The sequence below is a fragment of the Dermacentor albipictus genome, chromosome 4 (assembly GCF_038994185.2).
Source record: "Dermacentor albipictus isolate Rhodes 1998 colony chromosome 4, USDA_Dalb.pri_finalv2, whole genome shotgun sequence".
In the NCBI taxonomy this organism is placed as follows: domain Eukaryota; kingdom Metazoa; phylum Arthropoda; class Arachnida; order Ixodida; family Ixodidae; genus Dermacentor; species Dermacentor albipictus.
This window is the reverse complement of record NC_091824.1, coordinates 108,108,918-108,135,228: the sequence shown is the minus strand read 5'-3', so window position 1 is coordinate 108,135,228 and position 26,311 is coordinate 108,108,918. Positions and strand designations below refer to the sequence as shown.

At 45.2% G+C, this 26,311-nt stretch overlaps 1 protein-coding gene across 1 annotated transcript in view; it reads right to left on the bottom strand.

The window, feature by feature from the left end:
- LOC139059237 (uncharacterized) overlaps positions 1-26,311 on the bottom strand; it is a 53,099-nt gene that overhangs the window by 7,783 nt on the left and 19,005 nt on the right. Inside the window, exons 3-16 of the mRNA XM_070537382.1 lie at positions 23,928-23,993; positions 23,108-23,161; positions 22,953-22,982; positions 20,760-20,914; positions 19,380-20,133; positions 16,513-16,572; positions 16,334-16,396; positions 15,770-15,817; positions 15,284-15,310; positions 14,399-14,584; positions 8,473-8,705; positions 8,297-8,397; positions 5,319-5,412; positions 3,536-3,688 (exon numbers count right to left, since the gene is read on the bottom strand). Of these exons, the coding sequence (XP_070393483.1) occupies positions 3,536-3,688; positions 5,319-5,412; positions 8,297-8,397; positions 8,473-8,705; positions 14,399-14,584; positions 15,284-15,310; positions 15,770-15,817; positions 16,334-16,396; positions 16,513-16,572; positions 19,380-20,133; positions 20,760-20,914; positions 22,953-22,982; positions 23,108-23,161; positions 23,928-23,993 (2,024 nt within the window). The remainder of the gene's footprint in view (positions 1-3,535; positions 3,689-5,318; positions 5,413-8,296; positions 8,398-8,472; positions 8,706-14,398; positions 14,585-15,283; positions 15,311-15,769; positions 15,818-16,333; positions 16,397-16,512; positions 16,573-19,379; positions 20,134-20,759; positions 20,915-22,952; positions 22,983-23,107; positions 23,162-23,927; positions 23,994-26,311) is intronic.

Genomic DNA, 26,311 nt, shown 5'->3' with positions numbered 1-26,311 from the left:
ACCTGCCATAGTAAATACTAATATGACGGTGTAAGGAAGCAAGCGAATCCAGAGTACGAATGAAGCCAAGACTTATGACTTTCACTGACGGTCAACTATACATGCAGCAACCCACAATATTAAAGCGTGCGGCTTCACTTCCACTACACATTTCACGGGCTTTATCATCACCCTACACTGCATGTTCAGTTCTTTACGAGACTGCATTATGTATTCCATCGTACAGATCAGTGTCATAAAGTTAGGACTGATACATGTCACACAAGGCAAATTTCTCAGTCTTTTTTGCCTCGCATGTCTACAGATTGGAAGAACATCCCTGCTGACATTGTGGATATATTAGTGACAACCCTCCTTTTCGGGAAACTTTAGCCAACATTGTAGGAATAAAAACGTTTGGCCTTCTTTCTGCTTGTTTTTTATGACAGATTCAATATTGTATAGTATATAAGAGAGTTTTCTATTTCACATTGCTTTCTTTCTTTGTTCTTTTGTTACTGCATTTTGTTGTTTACTATGTATAACATATTTTACCACTACCCTCCCCAATGCCTCTAGCAATGAGGATGTGACAAATAAATAAATAAATAAATAAATGTAGCATGTGCGCCTGCACATTCATAAAAGGTTGCCTCTACTTTCCGGTACGCTACAATATATATATATGTGTGTGTGTGTGTGCGTGTGCGTGTGCGTGTGCGTGTGCGTGTGCGTGTGTGTGTGTGTGTGTGTGTGTGTGTGTGTGTGTGTGTGTGTGTGTGTGTGTGTGTGTCGCTAACATCACGAAGCAATGCGGTAAGCCCAATTTTATACCTGCGTTGGCCGCAGCTCCATGAATTGACCGATCGAAACAAGGGCCAACTGTTGCGACGCTAGTCCGCTTTTCATTAGCGCGTTGTTCACGGCGAACTATATCAGATTTCTCATGTTTACACAGAGCTCCCATCGATCTCGCAGCTGAGCGATATACCCTCCACCTTTGTCGGGCACCGGGAATGCCTACGCAGATATATATTACGCTGCGACATATTACTTGCATATATCACCTTTATTTGGCAGTGGGGGAAGGGAAGGTTGGGTCGGGAAGGGTAATGCGCCCACCACGGGGCTACGCCCACGCACGTCACATCTGGACAGCCCACGACCGTTCACGGCCATCCTAATACCCGGACATGAGGCAGAGGCGCGATAATACGAGAGAACTGACAAAACGTGAAGAAAGCGTCTGTTCAAGCTATATACTGCATATCTTGCCGCGGCACCGTAAACGGGCGCTCTGAAGAGCTCGAGCCACGGTTCCGACTCATGATGGATGAACGGGAAGATGGATAATACTACGACAGAGAGTGGGGGAGGGGAGGGTGCAAGGTATACAAGAGGCCCCAATATAAGCCTCGAGCCGCACTACTGGCGAGAAGAGCGCTGAGCGCTACCAATTGAGAGCCACCAATCATCGCCAACGTTCGTGACACGTGGGCGTAGCAGACCCTGTCATTGGCATCAACGAGGCGTGACAGCTAATACCTTTCGCAGCACTGCCGGCGGTAGTGCAAGTTTTTTTCGTTCTTTTGTTTTATGCGAAAAAGCGGCTCCTTCACGTACCCGCCGTGGTCGCTTAGTGGCTATGGTGTCGGGCTGCTACTAAGCACGAGGTCGCGGGATCGAATCCCGGCCACGGCGGCCGCTTTTCGATCGGCGCGAAATGCGAAAACACCCGTGTGCTTAGATTTAGGTAGTAAGTAAGATCTTGATGAGGGCTAGTTGGTTCATACTTAGAACTGAGGTAAAACAGCGCGAAAAAGACGAGGACACAAGTCTGTGGTATTTGTTTCCTTGCGTCCTCGTCTTTTTCGCGCTGTTTTACCTCAGTTCTTAGATTTAGGTGCATGTTAAAAAACCCCAGGTGGTCGAAATTTCCGGAGTCCCCCACTACGGCGTGCCTCATAATCAGTAAGTGGTTTTGGCATGTAAAACCCCATAATTTAATTTCTTTCCCCCTCACATAACCTACTACATATATATATATATATATATATATATATATATATATATATATATATATATATATATATATATATATATATATATATATATATATATCAGGAAAGCCTGTATATATAGTGATCTTAACACTCAAAGGTGGTGCCATATACCTAATTTGAGAATGTATGACAGAGCCAATCGCTGAATCAGTTGAAAAGCGCTCGATGTTATTTTTGTCGTTCTCGCAGCAAATACATAAGTTCTAAAAGAGCAGAGATAAGAAGAAAGTTAAATAAATATTTGGTATCGATCGATGTTATACACGGTCCTTTCCTCGTCGACTATGCCCACCGTTCGGCCTCATTAGCTGAACGATAGGGCCCTGAAAAAACAAGCTCCTCTTTTTCTACGCGGCTGAAACATATCAGAGATACTTCATAGCAAGTTACAGTGAAAACGTCCAGTTTACTTCCGTGTGATAGAGTCTGCGCGACGGCTTTTATCTAAAGAGAATCTTCATTCGCGCAACAAGCATTTTAACCCTCCTATAGATTGATGGCATTTACGCCGAGGCCAGCTACGATAACGCTTACAACAGAAGTGAAATGTGAAACTACAAGTTACCTGCAAAAAAAAATTTTTTCCTGTAAAAATCAATTCGTTCGAACCAGAGCACGTCGTCTACACCGTTTCTGACAGCAAGGAGTGCTATTTCTAAATATATCGTCAAGCGCAGTAAAATACTCATTTTTTTTCTTCTTTTGGGGCATTAGAGGCGCTCGTTAGTAGCCACCTAAAATTTCGTGAGCAATGCTTCGTCGTTGTAACATCTCGCATGTTACAAAGACGAGCGGTCAAAGTGGCAAAATGAGTCACTCTAAAGTAGGTGTTTGTCCTGAAATTCTTGTAGTTCATTTTTTCAAACATCATTTGCCTATATATTTTGCAGCGGTTGGCGACAAAAAAAAAGATAAATTGATGCGGTGTTTCAAGGCACAGTGGCGACACGACGTTGTGTCTGCAATAGCCGTGCTATGCGCGCAGAGCAGCGGCACGGCCGCTTAATGTGCGCTTTACTCGGGCAGTTGTGGCGGCGTGTTATCGCTTCTCAGAATTTCCGATGTCATTTGCCTTTACATCGATAACCAACCGACCACACGTCAAGTGCAAGTGCACACACAATGAAGTGCCCACACGCACTCATGCACGCACGAAGGAAAAGGTGCACACACATACATGCACCAACCAGTTTACATACACACAACAGGCACAGTTCAGCTGCTAAAGGCCATAACCAATGGGTAATTGAAATCGAAGAAGGTCTAACGAATTACAGCGCGTGCACTGGAAGTCAGTAACCTCAAGCTGAAGAAAAGTACATCTGGGGCTTGAGCTCGGAGTCAACGAAACGGAGTTAAGAACCTCCCCGACCGACCTTCCCAAGAGACTCAACGGTTCCGAGAGGCGACGCAGGCCTCGATTGAGCGAATGACCCGTTCTTTATGGAACTCGTTAAGAAAGCCCGGATTACACGGGCGACGCGGTCGCTCACCATTTCGTGGAAGTTGAAGAACTCCCCGCGGGCCGGATCGAAGGGCGTGCCCTCGAGCACGACGTAGTGCGCGATACAGAGCGTCAGCGTGTAGCACATCACGTGGTCTGGCTGCAGCTTGCGAACCGCCTGCACTCGTTCGATCTCGTGTTTCTGCGCAGAGAACGGCGGTCCAGTCCACGCTTAAAGAGATCATTCGGTACTCTCGGTAAATCTTGCCACATTTTATGTGTACCCAGTACTTGTACGGGGTGTGCTAAAGAGAAACAGCATATTTGCGTTAAACATCAGTGATTTTCTTCACCGTTGCTCTAATATGCGAAGAGAGAGCGCCACGAGATGAAGTTTTCGACACGAAAGATTATGACATCATCATGTACAAGGGTACATACTTAGGGTTCCACCGGAATCGTTCGAGTACAGATGAAGTGTTTTAATTCTGGTTTGTTAGGGATGTTTAACACAACTGCCTAGTGATTGCATTAAAGGTACATCGGAAAAAAATGAAAAACTGGGAAAACACAAGAACTTTAGCTTCCACCGAATGTTAGCCATGGTACGAAACTGAACTGAAAGTTACTGAAGTACGTCGGCGGCAGTTGTGCTCAAATTCCTTCAGCGCCTAATAAGCGTCCAAGGGCTCCGTTCTAGATCGCTCGCTTTTTGACGGATCCTTTCTGTTTAGCCAGCAGTAGCTTCCAGCGCGACGCCTGACTGAAGCAACGGGCACCTTGTTAATACGCTCGATTACTATGTGACATTAAAACTCTCCTGATGGAAGGTGTGTTACTCAGTTTGGACAAGCCTACATCAGATTGCTTAGCGTCTCGAAATTGTAATGAAGCGATGCTCAGGAAAGTGACCGACAATGAATTCGACCACGGTGGAAATTCAGCACTAGTGATACCTTCTGTTTCGATCGTTCTTTAATTCAGTTTGGTTGTGTTCATTGTATGCGATAAAAGGGAGTCATAAGAGAGTACCGCAGTGAGTACCTTGACGAGGTGGCTGCCCCGGCTACATTTCAAGCACGGACAATTGGCGAATGAGTAGCCAGGTAATGCACAACAGGGCCCGTATTCCCAATGAGCTCTTACAATAGCATTGTTTGTAACAGTAAATTACAGTCAATTCTGATGCTGGACATATTATTAGCAAAGACGGCCAGCAAGTTGCAAAGAACAATTACAATCAAAAAGATTTCCGAATGCGTGCCCTGGGTCTGATTTCACAAAAACTTTCCTAGGCTATGATTGTTCGTAAGTGCATGTAATGATGCCAATCGTGATGTCGGATATGCTATTAACGAAGGGAGACATGTCCAACAACATTTACGAACGAAAATATTTGTGAATTTGTTCCTCAGGAAAATTCTTGAAATGATTTCAAGCATCCAGAACACACAACACGGCTGTTTCTGTCATGTAATTTAAAAAAGAGCATGCCACGACAGGCACCCCACAAATAGGCACTGACGCGACGACGCAATATAATGACGCAGTTAGCAAGAGCATTTACATTTCAAGTGTACACTTACTCGGTAACTAAATGCGCGATAATTTGAAGACCCAACAATCCGACTTGTAAGTGTTAAGACCAACAGGATTCTATGTTTCTTGTGCATTAACAAGCCGCCAACAGTGAGTATTCTCCTTTAAATGACAAATTTACCACCGCGCGCATCGGCTGAGACACGTCGTGACTGTCGCCACCGCCGTTCTCGAGCGCATAACGGAACAACGACGTGGTTGACGGCGTAGCGTCGTCACGTGCGATTACTCACCACTTTGTTAAAATGATTTGGCGGCTCGGCCACCGTCGAGTTCCAGATGTCTATCGGTGCCACGTGCGTGATCAGGTTCGAGAATGTCACATGCCTGTGAGGTGGCAAGAATTATCGATGTGTCTAAACGCTGCAACTGCCCCACTTTTTCGTTGCATAGGGGACGTACGCATGTAAGAACTCGCGCAGACCCGATCATTTCACTGTGCTTAGGCGCCAAGGAGAAGACACTCTTGCCAGTCTATTCCTTTGTTTGGATCGATTCCGGTGCATAAATAATGAAAATGTTATGTAACTTTGATTAAATAAATTCTGCGTTATGAGGCACACTGTAGTAGAGAGCTCCAAATTAATTTTGACGGCCTGGGTTTCTTTAACAAACGCTTAAATAAAGATGGACGAGCATTTTTGCATTTGTAACTTAATCGAAAGCCAACCTTGATCAGCCTCTGCGTACGGGGAGAGATAATACATTCACGCCCGAATCAGCGGTAAAAGTTGGAAAGTGATGAACATGACCATGATAGTGATCATAATCATAGCTCTTGATGGATTCCACGAATTTATCTGAAGGGGATTCTTTTTCTCCTTTCTTTTTCGTGGCAAATTATACGTTTTTTTAATACCCTGATCAGTCTGGAACGGGTTCGTGTGTTCCGCTCGTCTTTTCCCAAAACCTCGCTCTCTTTAACTTCCTCCGCCGCTAGGGAAGGATTCGGGGGAAAACTTCAAGAGTGCGTGTCCTCATTTACATCTTTTGATAGGACGTCTTCGTCAGATTTAAGCTTTCGCAGAAATATTAGCGTGCTACGCGTGCTTTCTTTTTTCGCCTTTCTTGTGTTGCACTTAATTCTGTCAACATTGGCTCCATATAGAACGCCCGCTACTACAACTAACTTGGCCGTTGATGATCATCACCTCCAGCACTACGTACACGGACGACGGAAGTAAGAGCACCGAAATTGCCATCATGCTTTTATAAGCATGGAAACGTAGAATGAGCGAAAATTAGGTACTGTTTCAGAAAGCTAATCTGCTTCGCAGTATCCACGGCGATGCGGCATCGAACTGCTCGCTTTCCACAGACAGATTTATGTGTGATAACCCACAGCCCTAGCTCAAGGATGCAGATGGCTGCTTCGGATATACCAGTGGAATTTGCCATCAGATAAACGAACGTATGGTGGGTGGTGCAGATTGTTGCTGCCACTGAGCTCACGCCCTTATCCTCCAGCCCACTTGCAATTACGGAGGAAGGGGGACGAGTGCTTCGGAAACTTATTGAAGCAGCACTTACACGTAATTTGCAACTTGTCAGTTCTTTGCAATAATTAAGGCTCAAACCCTTCAAACGCTAAAAAAATACTGGCAAGTTTGATAGAATAATGAATCATTTACCATAATACCTGTTTCTAAGTTACAAGTTTTCGTTTCGGTGCCCAGATAGCAGATGCGTCACGAAGCCATCGCACGCAGGCTCAGTCCGTTACTGCGATTTATGTGGCTGCTACGCGTACACACGGCACTCTTGTTCACTTTTTATGGGCAACGTCGTCATAGCCAGCTTTGCCGCTACACTACGACAGGACATTTTCCTTTGTGTGACAAATCACGAACACTGTCGATGACGCCAGGGGCCCTATAACGTAAAACTATTCCAATATGTTTCTGTTCCAATTTTCTGACGTCAAATTTGCGTAACCACCGACGCAAGCATCGGGCGGTCACCCACAGGGTTGTCTGAACAGACCAATCAAACGCTCTCCTCGTTCATAGGAGGTAACTTTTGTTTGCTTGCAAAACGAATAAAATTGCCTACACTGAGCGGCTTGTCGTATCTAATTGGCTGACAAGAGGCGAAGAGAACGCTCAAGTGGAGAGGGATTCACTGGGGCAGAGCCAGTGCACTGAAAACCGATAACCGGATAAAGAAGGTGGTGCCGGCGTCTGCGATTGGTCGGCTTTCCCTTACTTAGCTTGTGGTGGCTGGTCGAAAAACGCGGCGGCACGCAACGGAAGCTTAAGAATGACGCTAAAACAGACCCTCAGCAAAGAAGAGTTGGCAGAATGAGGTAGCAAACGTGCCGAAAGCGCTTGAAAACGTTACACGGTCCCGCAAGAAGCTTTATTATACGCAAATACACCCATGCTCTCCAGCAGGTGCGAGTAGCCAGCGTCTCAGCGATCGGTGGCAGCCATCTTTTATTCATTTCGGAACGGGGCAGCCTGCGGCTATTCCGAAAAAAATTCAGTTTTGTTCAGCATATTAATGCATCTTTATCGCATACACGTCACTTTGACGCGGTGAGTTCGTGCGGTTTTGTGACGTCGCGTGAGAGGCAGGTGAAGTGGGTGCAGCCCGAAAGCTTTTGACCAATAGCCGAGGGCTAATGGCGAAAAGGGTCGAATCAGAAATAACTGTTTTTCTTTTTTCTGTCAAATCATGCATAATCAGTGTGTACACATCATATCAGATGGGGAGGTACTGTGGTTTTCGTAACGTCGCGTGAGGGACAGGTGAAGTGGGAGGTGGTCGAAAAAAGTTTTTGACCAATCGCGGAGGGCTGATAGCAGAATTGGAATAGAAAAGTTTGGAATAGTTTTACGTTATAGCGCCCCAGGTCAAGCATTTCGAGACAATCTTTAGCATTAAATTAAAATATCTCTTGTTTCTCAACTTCTATGCTCACTAAATGTAATCGTTTTACGTGCGACAAGCTACAGGTGTGAAATTCATACGACTTCAAAATACATGCGTCAGCACTCCTTTTACGAACTACAACCTCTGGAACTATTGGGAGGGACAATAGCAAGTGTTACGGAAGTAACACTTACTATTAATAACTTACTAACACTCCCGTTAGGTTTATCCTGCTTATTCATGACCGTTTATCATTAAACAGCAGGAACATGCACTATCATGCACGGCAACAATATCTGTTTTTCATAAGTGAGCTGCAACACTGCACGGAACTCACTTGAGCGCTTGTGCCAGTCCTTCATGTGGGACGTCATCGTCGTATGTGAAGCCGACGGACAAAAGGTACTCGCCGCCAGAAACAAGCTCCTTGTTGAGGATCTGCACCACAGACAATAGCCAGATCATGGCGAAGCTAGTTAAAAGAGCAATAATATACGCTTGGGGCCGCCTTGCCTTTAATAGTTCGGCCCAAACGTGCCAGTTCTCGACGGTGAAGTGAATCTTGTAAATGTCGAAGCCGTCGAAGTCGTAGAAGCGCAGAAAGACGTGTACGTTGTTCGCGAAGAGCTGCATGTTCTCCGAAGACCTGTGCGCCATTAGCCTCCTCAGAAGATCGTCGGCGTCAAAGGAGACGATGAAGGTCACGTTGCTCTGCTTCCGCATCCGAATAAACTTCTCCAATCGATCTGCGGAGATTGCCGAGCGACAACGCAGCGTGTTAACCATGTACTCTCCAACGCGTCATATATGTGCTACGCTATGATATCTCAAAATTCTGTTTTCGAGTGCGCGAGAAGTAACGCAAAGTCCATATTCGCGTTTTTGATATGGCAGAGTGAAAATCCCCCCCCCCCCCGACTGTGGGTAGTCAAACAAAGCAATTACTAGTTAATTGGCTACTATAATAATTAGGTTTGAAATAAAGTAATATTTCATTGTTTTTGGTACAACTATGCTCTCCAGGCCAAAAATAAAGAAGTACAAGTTGATCCATTTTTCCTTAATGTGGAACTGTGTTAGCGCACAACAAGGTTATTACGAAGTTGCTAGGAGACAGCACTCGAAAACACCACACGTGCAGAAGAAATCGCTATAAGTGTCTTGGTTGCAGTTATTGAAAGCACATTGCTCAATACACTCGGCCCTTTGTTTTAAGACGTCTAGCTCGTAGCGGAAAAAGTAACTGAAGGACGCCGATCAAAAGCAGAACATGCGCCGAGCAAGCAGGTAAAATACCGGGAGATCGCCTCTTACTTGAACGGTCCTGTGCTATTTTTCGCTAAAGAAGGTCAAGAAGATCCAGTCATATCGGCACACCCCTCCGGCGTTCAGGATTCTTCGAAGTAAGGATTGCGAAAGAAGTTGCCGTGCGTGACACAAGCCAGTGTTACGAACAGACGGCGGCGCCTTAGTCAGTTATATCACGCGGGAAATGTACGTGCCTTTCCTTGATCTGACGTTTCTGTTCGGTCAAGACCTTGGTTACTGAGAGCATGCTAACTAAACAAAACATCCGAGGGCACCGAAGCCCTTTTTGATAAGCTGTGAATGCGAAAGCATTAATGTCTGATTAAACGGCGCTGAGCGGTCCTTCGAATTGTAACTCATTGCGGGCAAGGTAACGCGTTGAGACGCTTGTTCTGGTTTAGCCCAGTTGGTAAGCCGCTAGGCTTCTGAGCGTGAGGTCGTGGGCTCGAAATTCACTACGGCCACAACGTTTTTTTCTACTTTATTGTTTTTTAAATTATAATTTCTTTGTAGCGAATACTGAGGCGAAGTTGGAACGCAGGCGTGAGCTCGCGAGGACAAAGAACACGCGGATAACACAGGCTTCCGAGAGCTAGAGCGAGGATGACGTGGCACCGCGGCAATGCCCTCTCCCCTCCCGCAGTACCTGGTGCGGCAGAAGATGTTCCCTTTCTCCCGCTCTGCTCCTTCGAGGCCAAAGCCACCGAGAAAAATTTCTAGGTGGCTTTGTTCGAGGCCCGCATGTGACGTGGCGTCGCAGCGAATGGGAATTTAGGTGCCGCTTCGCGGCTACAGACGCCGGCTTTTTTTTCGCTTAACTAGCCGTTTGATGGTTTGGCATCGATACATTTATCAGTGCTGATTCGCTTTCACACGGCAAGCAGACAATGCCTGAAAAAGGTACGGCTGGCTAATACCACTTCGAAAAAAGACAAATATAGCTATAGGCAGATGGGTGTGGGAGGAGCGGGAGCGATATTTTGTTTGAATTTGATGGAGCTGCTTTCCATGATGAATAAAATATGTAGCCGCCTCGTTAAAAGACTGCCGCACCACGTGTTCGCGCGCTTCGTGGAAGTAGGCCCTGCCTATGAGGTTTTCTTCACCAGCGGGTATACATGCATGTGATTGCCCACGCGCGGATGTTGATTCACTACTCCAAACATCGTGTATCCGTAGCTAAAGGTATAATCAGAACCCACAGCTGCTTGTCCCAGCAAAGAATGCATTAAGAAAACAAGCGTTATCGGTGATGTGCACAAAAATAAATTTCAATGAGTGCCTTTGGCACAAGGACCGACTTAATCAGTGAAGACTGAACAACAAATTTTAGTTTTAGTCAGGCATTGCCGCAGTCATCGTTAAAGGGAAGCTGAAAGGTTTTCCAGAAAAAATGAGTGAACATCTGTGCATAATGGTTTTCAACCCTCCGAATTCGAATATCGTATCGAAATTAGGCGAAGGAAAGCGCAAATATATTTTATTTCGACGAAAAGTGCAGCAGCGGACACGCCCAGCTCGCGCGTCTCGTTTCCGCCTGTGATTGGTCGGGCGCCTCGTGACGTCAGCTCTAGTAACCGACCGCTGCCGCTAAACATGAAGCGCGGTGCCAGGTAGTTTGCTGCTGTTTTTTTGAGACGGTAATGAAAAATTTAGAGAGACTGCGCTTTTCTGAGGAGTTCGGCGTTACTCCCTACATGTACGAGCCGATTGTGAAGAGCCGGCCTCTCGAAGAAGCAAACGATGCTGGTGCGAGCAGTGCTTTTGACGCGAACGAAAGCAAAGTCTTCGGATCTCCTCGTGTTGGAAATGCTCTTTGGTGAGTATGTTTTTTTTGCAAAGCGATCTAGTGATCTCGCCGATCTTTCGCCGATCTAGTGAGCTCGTTTCCGGTCAAACAACTTTAGTGTTGTGTTCCTGCATGCCTCCTCGTGGAACGTAAACGGGGATGTGATCGTCAGCATTTGTGCGCTGTCCAAAGCTGTCGGCAATCTACAAAGACGGTTTAAACGCGTGAAAAGCTTCCCGGTTCATGCAGTACGTGTAGTGACCTTCATCTGTTGACTACCACGTTGCCTACCACTCACGTTGATTACCACTCACGTTGACTACCACGCACGTTGACTACCACTCTACATACACGCAGACGCACCAACAAAGGAATGCAGGGTCGATCGAAGTAGATTACGATGGCACGCACGCAGAAACAAGCGCAGTGAGGCACGGGCGCGGACGCTGCGAAGGAACGAAACACTAGAGTCGACATCACAACACCGCGGTTTCCGATCTCCACTCGCATCGTCAGCGTCAGCATCAGCGCGCGGCATTCGACGGGGGGCGGAGCTACAGCGCAATTTCAACCGACGATTACGTCGCTCCTAATTGAAAAAAAAAACCCAAATTTTACCTACATGGTTTATAAGGTTCCCGCATCCGTATATGAACGTCTTACTGAATTCGACAGACTCTTCAGCTTCCCTTTAAGTTTAATTCCTATCCCAGCTGTAAAAAAAAAAAAAAAATGAGGAATGTTTCATGCTTACAACTCAAAGGAAACGAGGGCTCCTTCCTGAGTTAGCGGCAAAATTCTAAGCGGTGATAACCTAAGCACGGTGAATAACAATGGCCTCCAATCATCATCAGCACCGTTTATACGTAAAATGAAATTCACAAAAATTTAAGCGGCCAGTAAAAAAATTAAAGGATCATGAATAGGCTTTTGGACATTCAGTGAAAAGGTGAAAAGGACTTTTTGAAACGAATACAAGATCGCTTCACACACAAAAAAGAGTTTTATCGAATTTAGCCTAACGTAAAATAATTTGGCGGGCTGACTTGTTTCTTGTGTGATACGAAACTAGAATATTTTTTTCTATATTTCGTACTTGCACACGTATAGTGCTATGCATAACTCAGGAATATATTAGGAAACGTTCACTGAGAAATACCGGAATATACACTACGACAAAGAACAATTGTTTGTGAGAATGAAGGTGGAACTATCTTTCATCAAGAAATACAAATGCCTCCTCGTGGCACTACAACTGCTGTTCGCTGAACTCCGTATGTTGATCAAAAATACAATTCATCCCAGTGAAATGTCGTTGAATACGAATCTCAACAATAGCAGCCTAGCTATTGTGAGAAAGTTTTGCCACCAAAGAATTCAGGAAGGGTACCTAATGACGCAATATACTTCCCAATGCACTGAGAAAACAGTGTCGGTATTGCTTTGGGCCCACCACAGTCAAACATTATTTTCTGAATGTCAACACGAAGAAAGCCAGTGTTGAAACCTCATCCACGTGTGGAGCTTTCAAAAGGCTGTTCATGCTTGAAACTGAGCATAGAAAGTCTTCAGTCCTAGGGAAAAACCTTGGAAAGGGATGTCGAATTCGCAAATTCGGAGATCCGTATTGCTTTCTTCAATATTCGACAACGTTCATACGGTTTGGTTAAATAACCGAGAGAAGCCGACGTATAGACATAACGCTACATTCAATGCTCGTAATATTGTCCTACTTATAGCTTCCTGCAAGCATGAAGCTCGTTCTTTAGACTTTCACTTTGTACCTGTCTAAATATACAACCTGCCGAGATCACGCCTGATCGCACATATTGCCTACACAGATAAAACTTGTGTTTGACAAAAATGTCGTACAAATCGTAACAATGCATTGAGATACCATTACAAGACAAAATACGGTCGACATTACAGCACAAGCAGCAGACCACGGTGAGGGCTCACATTTATTTTGGAACTTGGTAGGTCCTTTTTTTGTGTGCATGGAGTGACTCCATGCAAAACAAACAAACAAACAAACAAACAAAAACAACTTAGAAAGTCTGATAAAAAATACTGGTACGTTACGTGCCAAAGCCACGATATGATTATGAGACACGCCGTATGGGGGACTCCGAATTAAATTTGACCACTTGTGGTTCGTTCATCAGTGCAGCCTTTATATTTATGTCCACCATAGGACGAAGGCCTCTCTCCCAGCGATCTCCCATTACCGATGTCTTGCGCTAGCTGAATTGCTACTTGCGTCTGCAAATTTTATAATTTCATCACGCCACCTAATTTTCTTTTAGGTTCTTTAATGTGCGCTCAACTTCACGAGCGATTGTGAATTTCGCACACGTCGAAATGCGGCTGCCGCGGTCGAGATCGAACCCACGACCTCGAGCTCAGCAGCGCAACGCCACAGCCGCTGCGCTACCGCGGCGGAGTGGGAAGCTCTGTTGAATCTAGCTGAAACAAAAGAGCGAGAGTAAACGCGTGGTGCGCGTTCACGCGTCACAGTGTGGACGTTCGCAAGTTCCAACGCTGAATTATCACCGTTCGCGGCCGGCGAATGACAGAGTTCTTCGAAGTAGTCTGGCCATTTGAGTCTTTTAATGAAGCAAAAAAAGAACGCCTCCGTGAGGCGCACACTCCTTTTTTTTTTTATGTGTGGAACGCAGCAATCTGAAGATAACTCAGTTGCTCGCGCTCTGGCAAAAAAAAAAAGTTCAGCGTAGTTGCTTTGTTCCAAAATGTTCAGTTGCTTTCTCGTGACAGTCGCGTTCACTATTTACCACCACCAACTGTTGAAGATCGTCCTACATTCCGCGGTAAACTATGTGCTAAAGAAATTTTACATTCGCGCCACACAGTTAAAAAAACCCAAATGACATTCTTTACAACCAGTAGAGCGACTGTGCATCCTCCAACGGGGAAGCGAAAACTGTAAAATAATTTGCTACCCGTGAACACCAACGACCAATTTATTCTTCATTTCTGCTTCAGTAAGATTTCGCAGTATTGTCAAACTATCTCGGGATATTGTATAGGTGATTCGAATTGATCAATGCGAAACCCAATTGAGGAAACGTTATGAGCGTGACCAACATCTGCGCATTTTAAGGGGAAGAAAGCAAAAGGCAACATCTATACGAGCCTTGGCCGCACCACCAGTACGTAATTATCGCGCAGGTTGTCAGGCAAGGGACTGAAAGGGGAGCCAATTCAATGCCAATAAATCCTTCCTCTTTCTTTCATTTTTGAATATTACTTATAAGTTTGTAGCTTAGCTCGTTGCTTTCGATGCGCCGGACAATACACCCTCTGACTGCGTGTAGCACTCACAGAAGTTGTGCGGGTAGAGCGAGAAGTCCGTCTCGTCGAACTCGTCGAAAACGAGTGCCGAGAAAATGTAGTGCGTGCACAGGTGGTCCGGGTACACGTCCGCGTAGCGGAACGGAAACCCAAAGGACAGCCAGTAGGATTTGAAGTCTTCCGTGATGGCGCACACCAGCGATTGTTCGTTCGGCACTGCGCACGAGTTGGCGAGAGAGTGGTACACGAAGTGAACGAAAGAATTGACCAAAGCGCGGGCACCATTACTTAAGGCCAGGGGCAGAATTGACAAGGCTTTTTTGTTGTTGTCATTGCTGTTCCTAAGTGCTCTTTGGCATTGGACGGTTACGACTGGCTGGCAGCTTCTCTAATGAACACTTCTTGCGTAAGAACATTTTGTGAATACGGCCCCAGCATGACAACCGTGGTGACGTCAGTGCATATCCTCTGACGTCCTCACCCCCACCAGCCAGCACGCAGAAAAGCTCTACGTTATTTAGACCCGGATACCATCAGATTATCCTGCAGGTTAGTGAAAACTGTCGGTAGAGTAGTACAATATGGCGTCTGTGACGACAATCAAACACTCCCCGTATGGAATTGAGCCCGCTTGATCTTACACTCTGGTTAGTGGCGCTACTGTTAATTTATTCGCTATACCTAATGGCGCACAGCGTCATACAACAATGAAACTATGTACAAGTTCGTAAGTCGTGAGCAACGCGAATGATGTGAGCACTTCAAGCGTACACGCGTGACGTAATAAAACGCAGTGCATTGTGATGCGTTAATTTTACGCATACGTAAAGAATGAGAAAAAAATATATAAAACGTTGCCTTTGCTTCACAACGTTACGATCAAAGCGCTGCCAGCGCATATAGGCATCGAGTTACCTTTCAGCCTAGACCAAGGGAGCGGTTCTGAAAGATGGCGAAGAAGAAAAATACCACACGTCAGCGTGGAAACATTTACAACATGAAGGCAGAAATACGCTATAGCGCACTGTGCGTAAGCTGAAGACTGTGCATCACTAATACCGCCATTGAATTTTATTTGGTACGCATACAATTGTGCCTTGCTGTTTGCGAAGCGCAGCCTTGAACCCTTTAGGCTTTGGATTGCCTGCTATTTGTATTAATGTATACTGAACGAGAAGTAATGATGTACGAATATGTTAAAATGGCCACTGAGTGCTGCGGAACTATGTTTGAAAAATGCTATGCAGCAACATTTCGCATTAAGTATTGAGAGGTTAGTCGGTATAACAGCTGCACACTAACAGCGCTGCCACTTCACCGCCACCCCTAGTATAAGCAAATGTAGCGAAACTACTTAAAAAAAAAGAGCCACGAGAATTATTCCGTACGGTTTCTACTTACTCCTCGTTCTCTCTGTTATCGGTAGCCTCGATCTTGGCGTTCTTCGAGCTGCGAGAATGTTGCAGTAAGAGGCAGTAAGACAAGGAAATCGCACAAACTATACGACGAAACCACACAACAGCAGTAAAGTACACCGACTACTGTCCAGTTCATATTACTGTGTTGAGCCTCCGACCATGCTACAGCTCGAATAACATAATTCATCGAATAGTTCATCGAATAACAAAACTCAGGATTTAGGTGCACGTGATCAAGCTTAATCAGGAACTCTCCTCTATGGCGTCTCCCATAGCCCCAGAGTTACCTGTGGACTTTAAATTTCATCAATAAAATCCGTCACTGCTTCTCGATGAACAAATAGGGGATGCCAGGGCAAGCGTCGAGAGAGTTCAGTGACCCTGAAGATCTATGAGGCTACATTAAAACGGCTCATCGTATTCTAAAGGATCATGCTTGCTCCAAAAACTATTCAGCCTCTATTAAGCGCGCGCTTAACTGGAAGCTATGTTGCTGTAAAATAATGAATGCATAATGTTACCGAAAAGCGAGGAACGGAAGACTCACATCTTGACGTCCACGCATTCATTTCTGGTGTCGTGGAGTTCGCACTAATATCCGTCAGATTACCTAAAACAGCCACACACAAACAAACGGGATAAATCGTATCAATGCTTTACCATTGAATATATGTAAACTTTAAGCGCAATAAAAAAAATCTACCAATAAACACAGAGTATACTCACGCTCTGTATGCCATTCAGAATGTTCGTCGACGACGGCCGATGAAGGGCTCATAGCGGCCCCTACGAAACGAAATGTACTCATTAGAAACGAGATTATGCTTTAAAAAATTAAATTATGGGGTTTTACGTGCCAAAACCACTTTCTGATTATGAGGCACGTCGTAGTGGAGGACTCCGGAAATTTCTACCACCTGGGGTTCTTTAACGTGCACCTAAATCTAAGCACACGGGTGTTTTCGCGTTCCGCCCCCACCGGAATGCGGCCGCCATGGCCGGGATTCGATCCCGGTACCTCGTGCTCAGCAGCCCAACACCATGGCCACTGAGCAACCACGGCGGGTAGATTATGCTTTTAAGACTCATCATTATTTTATAAATTCTGGAATTTTAGCCTACGCGACATACAGCTGAACCTCGATATTCGAACACAAAGTTTTAAGAATTTCTAGATTTTGGGTAATCAGTCTCAATATATTTGTGAAATAGATTGTACGAAAAAAGCTCGCCTTACGAACAATTCGTAACCAAGCGAAAAGCATGAATGAGGCAGGAAAATTACGTGAATGAAATCGGCGCAGAGATCGAACGCGATGACATATAACAGAATGATTTACTAAGGAGGTTTCTTAACCATAACGCATAAATTAAGTAAGCATTCAATGCCATTGTAGCATAAAGGAAGTCCACGACACTAACTTGAGGAGCGAGAGCAAAGGAACATCAACAGGCTCAGTTCAATAACAAAACGATTCACTCACATAAAAATTCTCGTGCGCCAAATATGACAAAATTTATAATTATCGCGGAAGATTTCAATCCCTGTGAAGTTCGCACACTAGGGTTTCTTTAGTAAAAAAAAATTTGAAACAAATATAATGAAGACAGATGTAGGTTAATGAACCGAGCGGTAGCATGTAGACTGTAACAACAACAAAAAAAAATCAGCATGTTTATTTTTCCACCAAATAACCTTAGCGACATTACGTTGAACGTGATATCCGTGATGATCAACGTGATATCCAGAATACATTATTATTGCAGCAAAATATTGTCAAGTCGAACTAACGTTCATCTAAGGTATCACGCCTCGAGATACTAACAAGTCGTACCCCCATAAGCCCAGCTTGATAAGACGCACAACATAATTTTTGTTAGACCAGATTATCACTCAACTTTATCCAAGGATGCAATAAATTCGCTCGAAGGCGTTCCACAAATTTAGGAGAGCGCGTTTGTATAAATAACATGAAATTGCAGGGAAAAAAGCTCAGATTTCATACCAGCGTCCTAGAGATTGCGACCGCGACGCGTTTCCGTTACGCTAGAGCTCAGAACAGAGAGGCACCGTTTGTCTGCGTTGACTCAATCACGTGGTAAAACGCGTCATACCGGCGATTCGGCTGCCTCTGCGAAAATAAGGTACTTCTTGACGTCAAACGTTGCAACGTTTAACTTTTGTTGGAGTCGTCTGCTCAGTATAGTGCCTGTACAGGATATGGTTTGTCAATTGGGCACTCTACTGCACAGACCAGAATAAGAACGATATCTGCCCCGATGTTGGAAATAGCACACACTATACAAAGTGAGGCAAAACGGAAAAAACACACCGAAGACGCTAGCAAACTACGGCAGACAAAGCCTGAAATTTCGATGTACAATCTCAACGGGTGCATAAATTGTTTGAATTTACTGCAGTAGAGATATCTTTAAGAAACAGGTGAAAGAAATGTTATCTATAGAATGCGTAAGCTTTTATTGATGATGGTGCTATTTATGTTATGCACTTTGTCTTAATAACCGACGAAGTTCTGACTTGTTGAGCGTTTTCTTAATGGCCTGTCAGATATGACAGCATATGAAAGATGTCTTTTTTATCTGATCTATACTTTTTGTTTATGCGAATGAAAACTGTTCTATTGAAACGGGTATTAGTGTGAAATGTTCATACCTTTTTCTAAACGTAAAAGTGCTAGTTTTTGGTTACCTACGTTTTAAGTGGAATTCGTAGAAACATTGCTTTCCTTTAAGATAAGTATTGGTGACTTTGTATACTGATTTATGATATCAATTGCCAAACTGTTTAGGGGCTGGGTTTTCTGTAAAGCTACGTACCATTAGTCCCCACCTCCTCTCGTGAGAGTGAGGAATCAATAAATAAAATAGAACAGAATAAAATAAAATAAAATAAGATAACATACTCTGCCAGGCGTGCTCAATGCTTTTCTGCCAGCAAAACTACGGAACCGGTATACGTGCTTCACAGGAAATCATTCTGCGCAAAATTTTAGAGAGCACCATTGCATACGCATGTACGCAACGGTCGTTGTAAGACACTTGCACTGTAAGCCGGGATCCAAATTCTAATTAAAGGTACATGATGAAAAAAAAAATCACGAGCCATCAATAAAAGCTATTTTTTTCTCTTGATCGCAATATCGATGGCTGGCTGATGCACATTCCCCTCACGTTTAATAGTGAGAAAAATGTCCTGCAATTTATCATGTGACCTTGCGAAATTTTCTTGACTTATATCTAGGCTGTCGTATTTGAGCACGTTTTTTTTTTAAATTAACTTTCAGCTGAATGCGCTCGTCCTGCGTTCTTCACTAGTCGTCCTCGTCTGCTTATTGGACGCTGCTTAAAGCGGATTATTTCCAACTTGCCCACTGCGCTGTTCTTTTACAGTTCAGTGATAACAGTTATTCTCGCACGAGAAAGGCATGTAAACAGTTAAGGCGTAACTTACTTCAGAAAGAGCGGCTACGAAGAAAATTTCAGCCCGAGTGAATCTGAGCCTACGCAACACAAGTGGGCGGTGCTGGATATAGTACAACGGCACCACAACTCACTTGAGCTAGATGGCTTACCAGAATCGTTTGTCGAGATCCCGTTGACTTCGGTACTGTTCCCTCGAACTTGAGTTATTACTTCGGTAAACGACATCGATTCCGAATACATTATGGTCAGTGCTGCGCTAGATGGCTCATCGGAAACGCTGGCGCCAGGTAACGGCTCCGTCATCTCGAAGGTCTCGACACCTGTCACCAGGACAGAGGCACCAGTACTCTCAATACTGTCGGTAACGCTTCCATGATCTTCAGCGGTTACTTCAGGCAACGATAGTGATGACGCGCTTTCGGACGCCGCGCTGACGTCGACGAGACGCTTCTGCGTTACAGCGTCACCCTGGGTGTTATCAATAGTCACATCGCTCGGAGTGCTTGCGTCGGCTGCGGCCGCAGGCGCATCGCTTGTGCTCAGCGGCGATGCGCCAGTGGCGTCCGATGAGAGATCAGCGATCTCCTCGGGGCCAGTCTCAGGTGGGACTTGCGGCAACTGACTGGTTTCAAGAGATGACTCCGTCGGCTCGGAAACGCTCGCAGCAGCTGAAAGCGCTGACGCATCGCTGGTATCGAGTGAAGACGCCACCGTGTGGACAGCGCTGCTGTCGTATGTGGACTCGCGAGCGTCTGCGTTCGTTGCATCGCTGGCGCGAGGTAACGACTGCGTCGTCTCGAAGCTTCCGACACCTGTCACCGGGACAGAGGCACTGTCATCGGTAGACACTGTGCTTTCCGGACCGCTGCCGTCGACGTTCTGCCTCTTTTTCCACTCGTGGAACTGCAAGTGCGGATCATAAACTCGTTAGGCATTCGGTTCAGTTTCGGCCACGTCGCAGCTTTATATGACAGCGTATAATAAGCACGCATGTAGCTACGCAAAACAAGCAGAAATAGTTCAGCGACAAGAGACAGGAAACAGATAAAAAAGTCAAAAGCAACACGACGCAATAAAATCAAGCTCGTGAAAGATGCAATGGGCATATATGAAAAAGTTTAACGATAGAACGAGAACCGTTGCACCGCAGATCAGCGTCGGCCATGCATGCAGCTCCACAGCCACTATATTGTAGCGATGCCCCTTCCGCTAAATTCTTACCATCCACCACTCGCGGCCGGCTGATCATGCCTTTGGTAACGTGGGCGAAGCGTCGCTCTGACCACTGACGAAGCGCGAAACGTCATCAGCATATGAAAGGGTATCGCTACGAAAATAGCGGTCCTGTAGACACTAGCGCGAGAGTTACCTCTATAGTAATTACTGTATGGAAACCTCTGTTGTCTTACGCGTTCTTTATGTTTGTGGCTTCTTCTCGTGGAAGTCTCATTCGCCTGGAACTGCTCGCTGCTTTCGACACTCGTCAAAGTGGCTTCCGTTATCTTTTTGAAAAGCCTCCTGTGCCGCACCTTATTCGACTCGGTGTTCGGACGCGACAGATCTCCAGGGTTCGCGGTGGTCGCCGTGGCCCCGTGTTGCGGTGTAATTTCCTTTTCCGGTTGCGCGGGGTCCCGTGTGCTCGCATTTTCAGAGCGTCGCATCTTGACGGTAGGTCCGACATGTTCTGTATGGCGGAAACGTTGAAAAAAAAAAGTTAGAGCAGAAAAGTCTATCTTTGTACTCTCTCTTCTCTCTCCCTCTCTCTTACTCCTCTATATGGACACCTTAGCTCTGATCAATACTGAATACCGCGAGCATAAACCTCACTCCGCTGAATTCTATGCAGGATCGTCTCGCACATAAAAAATAAATAAAGTTATGTTGTTCACGTTGCTGTTCACGATGCCAGGCGAAGGCAAACAGCTTCGCTTTACTATAGAGATACAAGAAAAGGAAACAACGAATCATGCCGCGATTTACTGAAATCCCAGTTGCCCCTGCGAATGTGCAAGCGAAAACCGAATATACCGAATATGCCGGTTTAAAGAGACACTAAAGAGAAACACTACGGTTATGTCAGTTTATACTTATACACAGTTCGTTAAAAGACGTTATATCGTTTTGTTAATATCGTGGTAATAGGTTCATCACAAAAAAGAAAATGAAGATCAAAGGGTTATTTTCATTTTTTTTTAATTTTTTGCCGAAACCCTAGGCGCCAGCCCATCGGTGTGACGCCACAGGTTTCAAGTTATTGTTATTTATTTATTTATTTATTTATTTGGTTGGTTGTTTGTTTGTTTGTGTCTTATTGGCTTATTAAAGGCTCCCGAAATTTGCTAATTCCTTAGTTATTCTAGAAGCAATCTATTCCAGGTTCACCAATAAAAAAAAATTTGGAGGACGCTTAAGCTTCGCCTTTAAGAGTAAAATGCGATAGCATTCAAACATCCCTGATTGCTTCTCACGCTACCGGGCAACTGCAGCTTATACGTAAGCGTAATGTTTACCCTGAAACGCTGGCGGCGAAATCTATGCACGAAGAGCGAGCTTTCTGGTATACAAACACGACCTCCTGCGTCGGCCGATCTTCTCTTATTGTTTCGCACTTTTGATATTTCAGCCTGAGAAGATTTACCCTAAAAGACATGCCCTGCCGGTGTTTTGTTTCACGGCATTTGTTTGCGGGCACCGATTCTCAAATTCCGAAGAATAACTTTGCAAAGAATGTAAGGCAAGGTCTGAGCAACTTTAGTGATAGAAGAACAACTTTAGTGCCGCATGAAATATGCGTGGTTCTGGATGATTTCCACGACGGCGGACGCCGGCGCCGACACCGGAATTTCTGCGACACTGGGCCCTTAACGTTACCTCGCTAAAATTCCGCAACTCCGAGCAGACAGCGTCAGAACCAATGACTCCACGGCGAGCTGGCGCGGGGAACTTCAAGGCAGCGTCGCCATTCGTCCTTTGTTCTTGCATTTTATCTGGCTTGTCAAGCCACTCCTCCCAGCAAGGCCGACTGCTTTTTTTTGTATTGTGTAATTTACTAATTTCTTTTTTAGTGTCCATTTACAGTGAGCATAACGGATGAACTGTGGACAAATGACAAAAAAAAAACCACACAAGCTGGAACGCACGCCGCCCAGTTACGTTTAAAGCGGTGAACACAAGTGAAAAATAATTCAGGCGCACAACGTTTGCACCCCATATTTATACCACACCAATCGGCTGTTAAATAGGAGTTCGCTCTTGGACTAGCACGTACATGGTATTTAGAAGGCAAATAGCGCAAGATGACGGGACAAGAAAAGCGTACGCTGCGGTTGTATCGTTCTTTTCGCTTTTACAAGGTAAGTCGTCACACGCCGGCTAAATATACGTCTTCATTTTCGCCTTGTTCGTTTTTGTTTTGAATGCGTCCTTGTATTTATCTTGGTCCCATGCCCCTGCGTCATCTCGTGCACTTGCTTAAACTGCGCTATTACTGGACCAACTGAATATCCTACTGAATATCCCACTGAAATCTTCGCGCACCATTCCTGGACCTGGGTACCCGATACATCTCAGTTTCCAGCTGATGTATAGAGAGAACGTACGAGTGGGCAGAACACACGCGCTCAAACGAACACCTGGGACATCGAAAGAGCTTTAGAAATCGGCGTTCCTCTAATCGGATTCCCGAACGCTGCATGCATGCGACCAGGATCGCGTATACTGACCTTCGGCGACGCCTATTTCGGGTATTTCGCCTGTGGAGCAAAGCGTGCGGTAAGCGGGCGCGTTGTCGCACGTCATTCGTGCAAAAATACATTTGTCGCCGACGTCGGCTTCTTTGAGCGTAAGAAAGAAACAAAGAGGGTGGTGGCGCGCTCACCTTTTGCCGCGGGGTGGGTCAGCAGATAAATTCTAGTGAGGGGCACCATGGGCACTGCGGACGAAAGAGTGAACCGTTGCTTCTCGGTAACGACGTCAGAGCGCGTGGAAACAAGCTCGCATACGCCGTTGCTGATCTCTCGAAGAAGCGACAAACCCGCATCCCAACCCATTGCTTGCGACTTCCTTCGTCTGTCGTTGTGCAGCGCTACCGACATAAATAAATAAATAAATAAATAAATAAATAAATAAATAAATAAATAAATAAATAAATCTTAGCAGATGTATGTTATTCCGAGAAGCTCAAACATCAACGACAGCGAAGCTGTGAGAAAGTTATCAAATCCTTCGGAAGTCCACGCCCAGGAATTTTAGACATTGCCCTTCGGTAATTCGGTAAACTGCACCTCAATATACCAAGTTAAGCCAATGGGCAACATTTTCAAAAGTTATATTTCAAAGCAGCGACTAAGTTTCAAACAAGTCTTCGCTAGAAATGTCGAGAGGGCGCTTTTTTTCTAATAACATGCGCGTTATAGTTGCCCGTTATAGCAATGTTTCGCTCCTCACCAAAACACTGCCATAATGATGCCTAAATTGGAATATGTGTCATACCGTAGTTAATTAAAAAGAAGGTAATTCGTGAATTTCTGTTCTTTAGATGATTATGCATCGCGATTTCTCGAGCAAGTAATGCACACCTCTTTGAGTAACCCAGCCCAATGGCTAGGATTATGCTACGATTTCTAAAAATTGAGCATGTTTCCAAAAATAAAACGCCCTGTACTATAACAGAGAGAGGAAACAACTGCCCTACACACCGTTGGCAAATTGTTGTTCCATAAGCGGGGTCCTCGCCAGCGGCGTTTCTGCCCTCCTTTCGGCGCCTGAAACAGAAGCAAACGACCGCAAGCAGAGAACACACTTCGTATATCATCGCATTGACAGTTCAGCGTAAACACAGAGCAGTATACATTTCCCTTGACAACGAAGAAGCAATACGCTGCCTTTCTCGCACCAATTCGGTTCAGTGCTGCTGGAATTGAGAGCAACCGCGCACACCCGCGCTGCGCCACCAATGCACGTATATACGACAGATACGTGCAGTCACGTACACATATCACACGAACCGGCACACGGGAACGTGAGCATAAAACACACCGGTCCGCATCGATGCATCCGCTCACAATTGCCTTGACATAACTGTAAATAAAACTACCATTCATGTCGACAGCGCAATGTAGCCTGTCGTTATTATTTCTTCATACGGTATAATACTTTGTCAGCATCCCGCTACCTAACACTCCCTCCACCTAAAGTCCTATACGTCGTTTTTTTTTTTTTGCAGATCCGTTTTCTTTTTAGTGGCAACTGCGAGCTACTTTGACTTACACGGCATGGCTTTTTAAGCAAGGATGGTTCTTTATAGAATAGTCGAATAGCCATATCATGATTTGGCGCGCGACGACACGATTCACATTGGCCGTGCAAAACAGCCAACCTATGAACAGTGGCTAAGCTTTGTTCTGGTTTCAGAATGTGCGAAAGGCATTGACGGACACGGCACAACGCACTGCACGGAATAGGAGGAAATCAATATAGTTGCCCGGGCTCGACCAACACGCACCGAACAGCAGGTGGATCTGCTCAGTAAATTTGCTCACTGCCGTAGTGCAGAATCGTACAAACACAATAAGGTGCCTTTGTGCGGCAGTATCTACAGAAATAGGCACACACGTAGAATAGAAGCTACGTCTTTCCTCACGCGTTATACAGTTTGGTGCTGTTGATGCTGCTGTGTCCTGAAATAAAACTGCTGTGCAAATAGCCATATGCTTTTCCGCGGAAGCAGGATTGTTTGGTTTTGACAGCTGTAATAATCGTGTAGGCTTGACAATGAAAAGCAATAAAAAGCTTTCAGCCCCAGACAAAACCTACCAGCTTAGGCTCAATGCGGAAGCATGGCAATTCGAGCTCGTGATATACCTGCGTCTGAGGTGCTATGTTCAGTGCGAATTTTATCCTTATCTTTCACACGTGTGATAAAGCTCTGGCTGTACCTTGCAAAGCAGACAAATGAACAGCAACTTAATGCACAGGTACGCAGCCGCAGACGTTGGTTATTGAAGAGCAGGATTGAAGCGAGCACTGTGGCGTTTGAGAAATGCGAAATTATTCTGCGAAGCCTCTATTACCTGCCGTAATAAAGTATGTGGGCAACATTTTATGCCAGAAGGACCAAACTATCTCTTGGCTTCAGCAGATAGCGTGGCAGTTACGGAGCCCAGATTGCGTAGAGTGCCGATATCGCATATCTATACAGAGCATTAGTATTGGCAGGAATTCGTTCTTATGAACAATTATATATCGTAACAGTTGTTTTTTTTTCCTTTTTGCTTGTTTTTTCTTTTTTTGTGGACACGGTCCATGGAACCGCAAGGTAGCTGCTCAGGACGCTAGAGTCGAACGACCACTTTATGACAAGTGTGATTCATACTGTGCGTACTACCGCCCTAGTTGCTTAGTGGTTTACGGTGGTGGGCTGCTAAGCACGAGGTCGCGGGATCGAATGTCGGCCAAGGCGGCCGCACTTCGATGGAGGCGAAATGCGAAAACACCCGCGTATTTATATTTAGGTGTAGGTTAAAAAACCCCATGTGTTTCAAATTTTCGGAGTCCCCCACTACGGCGTGCCTCATTATAAGATCGTGGTTTCGGCACGTAAATCCCATAATTTATTTTTTTAACACTGTTCACGTTCAAAGGTTAGCCACACGCACCCTTCCACGCAGCATAGAAAAAGAGTAGAGCGAATACTATCTTCGCCGATGGCAACTCAGGGACGTACAACTCTAACCGCAAGTGCGATAAGTGAAAACACCGAAGACAACCGCTGTTTTCAATTACAATCGACAACAAACAAAGCGGCGCTCATGCTCGCTATGTACTGCTCGGAAACACGTGTGTGCTCAGCATCTTACGTAAATTCCAACTATACATATCGACTTGAATCTGGGACAAGCATTGCTTCGCTTTAAAACGAGGCTGTATTTAGAGATACGCTATAGCCTATTCTTTAAATGGAAACTCGATATGCTTGGGCAAACATACTGGTAGAACTGTCCGCAGAGCCACCGGGTATGTGTACAAGCTCGTCGGCGTTATTTTCGACCAGAAAAATCAAGTTCACTCAATATTTTCATTC